At 37.7% G+C, this 7,304-nt stretch overlaps 1 protein-coding gene across 1 annotated transcript; it reads right to left on the minus strand.

The window, feature by feature from the left end:
- Positions 1–6,509: 6,509 nt before the first annotated feature.
- On the minus strand, positions 6,510–6,923 carry LOC117176532. The gene has a single exon (XM_033366786.1). The coding sequence runs from the start codon at positions 6,921–6,923 to the stop codon at positions 6,510–6,512; it is 414 nt and encodes a 137-aa protein (XP_033222677.1).
- Positions 6,924–7,304: the final 381 nt, after the last annotated feature.

Consider the following 7,304-nt stretch of genomic DNA (forward strand, 5'->3'; position numbering starts at 1 on the left):
AATAACTATGTCAAAATATTAATTCTCGTTTATCGTAATTGTGTATGCGACCAATGAGATTAGTCTTAAAATGCGTCTTTGGAGACCCGAAACAACATATAAAAAAATGTCATCACCTAATTACAGATAGTAATTTTGGTCAATAATGAGATAATGGCCCTAATATAAAAAAGAACAGGACATTCAATATTTAATCAGGCACAACTGAACAAATTCTATAAAAAGTTGTTCTTTATCTTCAACAAAATGAGGATTATAATTTGTATTCTGCTCATCATTTATGTGGTATTTCTTCATTATGTTCACAAGTAAAATATAAGATAATACCAAATGGATCATACATGGTAAATTATCTTACAATAAGATGTCTACTGTATTGGAAAATTCGCCCTTAACTTTGGAAGAATTAAAACATATTTTATTATTGTGAACATATATTAGTACGTAATTCAGTTAATCAGTGTGCGTAGATATTAAATTTTAAAGTATTTGAACGTACTATGGGAAAAATTTCAGTTCATTTTTCCCATAATGAACGCGATATTTTTTGCAACATCTTCGTTCAGAAGAATATAAGTTGATGCTTTCTCGGTTGTTGACATTACAGCGAATTAAAGTGGCATTTAGTCCTCTACTGAACCAAGTAATGCCATGTGCATCCCCAATCTACCCCTTCTCCCTGCAACTGCGCATTAAATTCTTTAGAACGAGCGTACTTGCTCGTTCCGGCCTGCGGTAATTGGAGAAAGCATCGTGTTCAAAGTAGTTTAAACATTCAAAAATGTATTATAAACAAATTAAAAGTTTAAAGTGGTTTCTTCAAAACAAACGAAAAAAAAAATGAAGGATCCCGGGACATAAGAGCGTTAGTGCCGACACTCGAATTACTAGTAATTTCAACCTGCCTCCGGGAATTACTTCTTAGTAAAAAAATTAATCTGTTTTGGTTAAAATTTAAACTATTTTGCTAAAAATGCGTCTTTTATGTTGAATTCAACTATTTTTGATTATAAATTAAAATATTTTGTTGTTGAAATATTAATTATTACATGCTTCATTCAGAAGTAATGTTTTGTTAAAATATCAACTACACCAGAAGTTCAGGCAGCCCAAAATGGCTATTTTAAAGATACCCCCGACACTGTTAATAAACCGGGAGTTTGGTTCACTTAGTTTAAAGTTAAACAAAGGGCAACTTCAGGCTAGGAAAAAGTGATGTAATGTCGAAGAAAAGTGGCATAGCTTTGGCATCAGATGGTAGGAGATTAACGTTTATTTTTCGGCATGTTGACCTTAAAAATTTTCTTGCTTACGCTTCCATTTTTTATAAAATTTTCTTACAGCTATCTCTTACAAATTACCATCCATCCACACCTTATAACTAATCCGCTCGCTCCTATATCCTGATTTCCTCGCTGCGCCTCGACTCGCATGCATGTCTCTCTTTCCTCGTTATGCCTCGCATTGCCAATCTCTGTCTCCGCGGCTAACGCCTAAAACTTGACTACCATTTACAATATTTACAGTTTTCTTACATCTCCTTCCTCTCCTATTTATAATCCTTCTTTCTCCAGTCCACTTCCTCCTTCCCCCTTCCTTCTCTTCTCCATCTTATCCAACACCCCCTTCACTCATGTTACTGCCCTTTTGTTCCCTCTTTCATGCAACAATACTTCCATGCTTATCCCACTCCTTTCCACCTCTTCACATTCCTCTAACCAGTGCTCGACTTTTGCATACCCCGTCCTGCACAATTCACACATTCTCTTCTCCCTAAAAAGCGAGAACCTTTTATAATTCTCCATGCAAACGCATCTCATTCTCGCTATAAGTTCCTAACTTCCTTGCTCTCTTTTCTCACACGAATATTGCGATCTCTCCCTTGGCATAATCCACACATAGTTCCCGTTAAACCTTGACTCTCTTATTCTCTCCTCTCCTTCTGCCTTCTCTTGCGTCATGCCATTCTTTTGAACCCACTCATATACCTTCCTTCCTCGTTCATACTTCTCATTTCATCCATCTGCAATCCATTCTTTCTAAAATACCTTTCCCTTTCCACCTCCAGCTTTGCACCACTACGTCTGTTCTCCTTCTCCCACCAACAATCCCTAACCATCTTACTTCTCCTCTCTTCCAAAAATTTCTCCTCATATTTACAGGCTCGACTCCCTGTTATAATTCTTAAACTCGTTCTTCCTTTCTCCATCCTGATAATATAGTACTGCTTATTCCTTGCCAACCCCAGTTGTCACTTTACATACTTCTCCTGTATCCTACTTACCTCCTCAATTATCTTCAATCCCACACCTCCGCTCCGTAAAACAAGATTTTCATCACTAGCGAATCAAATAATTTCATTCTCCTTACAAAATAATCTGCGAAAAACCTCTTTGCCGGCCCCCACACTGCCACATTACCACATTTGCCCTTCGCACAATCTCTTTTATATGACCATCCACTCCCCCATTCCATCAAAACAGGAAGCCCAGGTACACAAACTCTTTCACCTCCTGCACCGCCTTTTTCTTCCACTTCCACCCCTCCCTTATCTCTCCCACCTCCTTTCCTGAACACCATAACCTTCGACTTGTCCGGATTTAACTCTAACCTATTTTTATCCAAGTATCTTCTCAATCTTTTCATCATCTCCTTTAAAGCATCTTCCCACTATGCTAGCAGCACTATGTCATCTGCATAATCGAGTGACCATATCCTGACTCCTCCCACCTTAACTCCTCCTAACACTCCGGCCGCTAGCTTACTTTCCATATCCGCGATCAAAATTACAAAAAGCGTTTGGCTAAGCGGGCACCCTTGCCTCAACCGCCTATCCATCCAGAATCCCTCAGAGATTCCCTCCCCTCCTCTCACTCTATGTTTCGTCTTCTCTTATACCTCCCTTACCCTCTCGATCAGGCCCCTCTTCTTCCCCTCTCTTTCATTGCCTCAAACAATCTCCCCCTATCCACCAAAGGGAACGCGCCCTTTAGATCTACAAAAAACGCGTAGCCTTTGGCAACCTTTTTTGTTAGTTCTCTATCCACCGCGTGCTGCAAGACGTAAATATTTTAAAAAGTACTGCTTCTTTCCCTAAAGCCCGCCTGCATCTCCGGCAATAGTCCTTTCCTCTCAACATTTCTGCGCAGCCTACCTGCCAACACCATTGCGTATATTTTGTACACAGTATTCATTAGCGTTATTCCTCTATAATTTCCCTACCTCTCCCTATCCCTTTCTTATACAGTGGTACGATCCACTCCCTCCACCCTCTTAGCAATCCCACCCCCTCCATACTTTTTTCACTACCTCCTTCACACTCTGAATTACCTCTTGTGTGCCAAACAGCCACACTTCGTTCTCTACTCCGTCCAGCCCTGCTGCCTTAGATTTTTTCAAGTTCCTTATCTGCTTTTCTATCTCCTCGTCATTCAGCTCCTCTCCATCTACCTTCCGCGTTCTTCTAATCCCGGCATCCTTCTTTCATATATCTGACCCCTGAAATGAATCCTTAACAAATTTTATCCAATCGTCGCACCATATCTTCTCACTTATCCCCACCCTACGTTTCCTAACCCTGTCAATTATCTTACACACGACCCCTTCTGTCTTAACACTTCTAAACTCCTCTTCCAGCTCCTTTTCCTTTTCCTGCTCTTGCTTCTTACACATCGCCCTAAACTCCATCCTCATTTCTACGTACTCCTCCCTTTTCGCGGTTCCTTCCTTTCACTTCTTGTACTTCTTTTTCACCTTTCTCTTCATCATTTTACATTCCATACCCCATCATGGCTTCACCATTCCTTTCTTCTTCCTTAATACCTTCTTCTGCACACAACCTTTCACTTTCTCTTTCAAAACCTCCCATATCTTGTCCACAGACTCCCCCTTAAAACTTACGTTACTCAACTGCCCCTGATGCTTCTCTATCGCCTCTCTCGTCCATGACATCCTCGCCCCTAACGACTCTTCTTCCCTAACATGCCTTTCGCCAGCCTCTATCTGAAACCACAAACTTAATGGCTGGTGGTCTGATTCCACCCTACCATCCACTGCGAATTTCTCTATCTCCTCCCTCCCTTGCATATTCGTGATCACATAGTCTATCACTGATACACCCCTCTTATTCACATACATGTATTCTCCCTCTTCGTCCTCTTTTACCATACCATTCGCCACCGCTCAGCCTGTCATCCATCCAGTCTCTTAAAATCTCCTCTTTATTTATTATCTTATCCTTCGATTTTCTTTCGCAGCTCTCCCGTGACTTTTCCTCACGTGTACTTTTTAAGCATGTAAAGATGAATTTGTTTGCATCAAAACAGTGATGATAAGGAAAAAGGGATTTTCCAAGGTTGGCAGAGGATTAAAAAGACCTAAGCTAAGGCCAGGCCAGCACTGAGTAACAGGCGAGGGGGTAAGGGGACAGGGGCTGAGTGAAGCTCTCAACCCCTAACAGAGTTTTACACTAAAAAAGATCTATGTGCAAAGTTTGGTACTTTAAGAAAGTGGAAGTTAATGTTAAGTACAATGTCTTCCATTTTATAGCCCTTCATGCGGAAGCAACTCCTACTTAACGTTTTTAAATTGACTTATAAACTTTTTATTACTCCATCATGCACAGTGTGTGAAATCCTTGATCAGGATGTTTTATGAACATCCAATTTACCAGATTTAGTATCAGTCTCTTACAATGTTGGTTATTTAGGATGGGCTGGCGCATGTTTCATATGTATACATATATCAGGCGTTCTAACTCTTCCAAACAGACAATATTTGACTGGTAAAAACTTGATTTCAATTGCCACGTGAAGACTTGTCTAATCTCTACTCTGACATTCTCAAGAAAAGTAAACGAACTTTTCTTGTAATATAGCAAAAAAAAGACGCTTTGATTAACAATTTATTCTCTTAATTCAATTCTACCACCTAAGTGAAGATAATCATACTTATTAATAATAAAACAATTGCTTGCATGTAGATGCAAATCAATGTACAGCAGGTTTAAAATCAAATTACACCTAAAAAATGCTTTTAAACCAGTTTTCTGTATCTAGCAAAATGAGAATTATAATTCGTATTCTGCTCATCATTTTGATGTTTCTTCATTCTGTTCGTAAGAGAAATAAAATATAGTACCAAATGGTTCATGCATTAAAATATCTTACATTGAGATATCGGCTATGTTCAAAATTGCTCCCTACACTTTAAAAAAGTTAAAACATAGGTTATTATCATAATACGTATTTTCACAAAATTTTTCTTCCGTATAGCGGCAAAAGTTTCAATTATAAAGTTTCGAAAGTGAGTGAGGCAAAATTTTCGGGTACTGAAGCAGAAGAATATAGAAATGAAGCAAAATTTTTTGATTATATGTTTCCACGTAATTCAGTTAATTGGTACGCGTGAATATTGAATTTCAACGTATTTAGGAAAAAATTTCAGTTTATTTTTCACATGATGCACACGACATTTTCTAAATCTGTATGACAAGGTGCAACTTTTTTATGTCTGTGAGAGTAGATTGCATGATAAGTCAGAAATATTGAGGTTCGGTTCTCATAGTTCGAAGTCATTCTTACCATCTGAAATCTTTTCATATACTCTCACTTTTCGAACCGCAAACCGCACATGTGCCACATTTATTTTTCCTCGATTGCTCTAAAATTAACTCTTTTGCGTCCACTCTACAAGCATAGGAATAACGTAATTTGTATTCAAGGTTTGCGAAAAAAGATTTCCAGAGCATATAGGAAATTATTATTCACTTTTCGAGGTATGCATAATTTGTTATAAGCCAATAAAAAATATTAAGTGCTTTCTCTAAAATTAAAAGTAGTGTTCTTGATACGAATAATTCCTTGATGTAATTACTTATCCCAAAATAATTATCAGTGCAGAATATACATGAAGGATCCCGGGGCATAAGAGCGTTAGTGCCGAAACTCCAAACTCGAATTTGACGGAAGATACAAATAACTGTGTAACTTTAATGCATTTAATTTAATTATACAAAAAAGTACATTTGGGCTAGTACTTAGCTCTATCGAGCAATGAAAAAAAGATCCTGAATGAAGCAAACACTTTAGAGAAAAGCCCTTGTTAAAGGCATTGCGCGTAACGAAAAATGCCGATTTTGATTCAGAAAGAGTTGCCTAACATGTTCATTTTTTAATTTGAAAAAAATGCTTTTGAGTTAATACTCTGCTCTGATGAATCACAAAAGGAAGGCTTACAAAAAACCAACGATCTGCACACAACAACCCTGTCAAATAAAGGCGCTTCCAAAAAAATACCAGACACATAACAGAAAAAGCTGCATAAGCAATTCATTTTACAATTTAAAAAAAAAGAAAGAAAGTTATTCCTAACCATTACTTAGATCTATTGAATTCTGAAAATAACAGGTAACAATATGTCTGGTCTGGATGCATATTTTCGATAAGAACTTTTAATTATTTCGTTGATACATCAAAAACTTAATCTACTTCTAACGATCGCCCAAAAACTTATATCATATCAATAATAACACCGGTAAGAATAACATGAATGCCTGTAGAGGACTCAATTCCAGAACCGAAACTACGCGATTCACCGAGGTGAAAATGTGCTTCGTCCAAAAAAATAATTTTTCGATAAAATTCATCATCTTCAATCAAACGATCTTCAGCCCAATTTGCGAACTGTAGACGGTTCGGATGATCAATAGGCTTTAACTGATGAACCAATTGAACTTTATATGGCTTCATTGCAAGATCTTTTCGCAAAATTCGCATCAGAGAAGTGCGTGAAATGGCCAATTGTTGTGAACGGTGCCGAGTTGATGTTGATGGTTGTTCACGCACACTTTCAGCCACAGCAGCAATATTTTTGGTTGAGCGCACTGGACGAGTACGTTCTCGAGTTGGTTTATCCACCAACATTCCAGTTTCACGAACACGCTTAACGAATTGATCCACAAATTGAGTTTTCGGCACACTTTTTTTATCAAATATTTTTTTTCAAATTTCGCACTGTTTGAGTAGAAGACTCACCACTTTGGAAATAAGTTTTTAATATTTCCCAATTTTCTTCAAGCGAATAGCGTCCCATTTTGTAAATGTCAAACATATAACTAACTATTTATGGCATCAAGAATGACAATTGACGTTTGACTGTCATAAAATCCGTGATTCAAATTCCAAACACTAGATGGACCACCCTGTACTAAAAAGGTTCTTCAGATTTTTTTCTTATAATAACTGATAAAACAAGAATTTGAATCGTGTAATTTGAAATGGAGTGATAGGCTGTTAAAAATACCT

This window comes from Belonocnema kinseyi, chromosome 7 (genome assembly GCF_010883055.1).
Source record: "Belonocnema kinseyi isolate 2016_QV_RU_SX_M_011 chromosome 7, B_treatae_v1, whole genome shotgun sequence".
Taxonomy (NCBI): Eukaryota; Metazoa; Arthropoda; class Insecta; order Hymenoptera; family Cynipidae; genus Belonocnema; species Belonocnema kinseyi.

What these genes read in the sequence shown, in the direction of transcription:
- LOC117176532 (XM_033366786.1), bottom strand. Translation starts at nt 6,923, where the DNA reads ATGTTGGTGGATAAACCAACTCGAGAACGTACTCGTCCAGTGCGCTCA.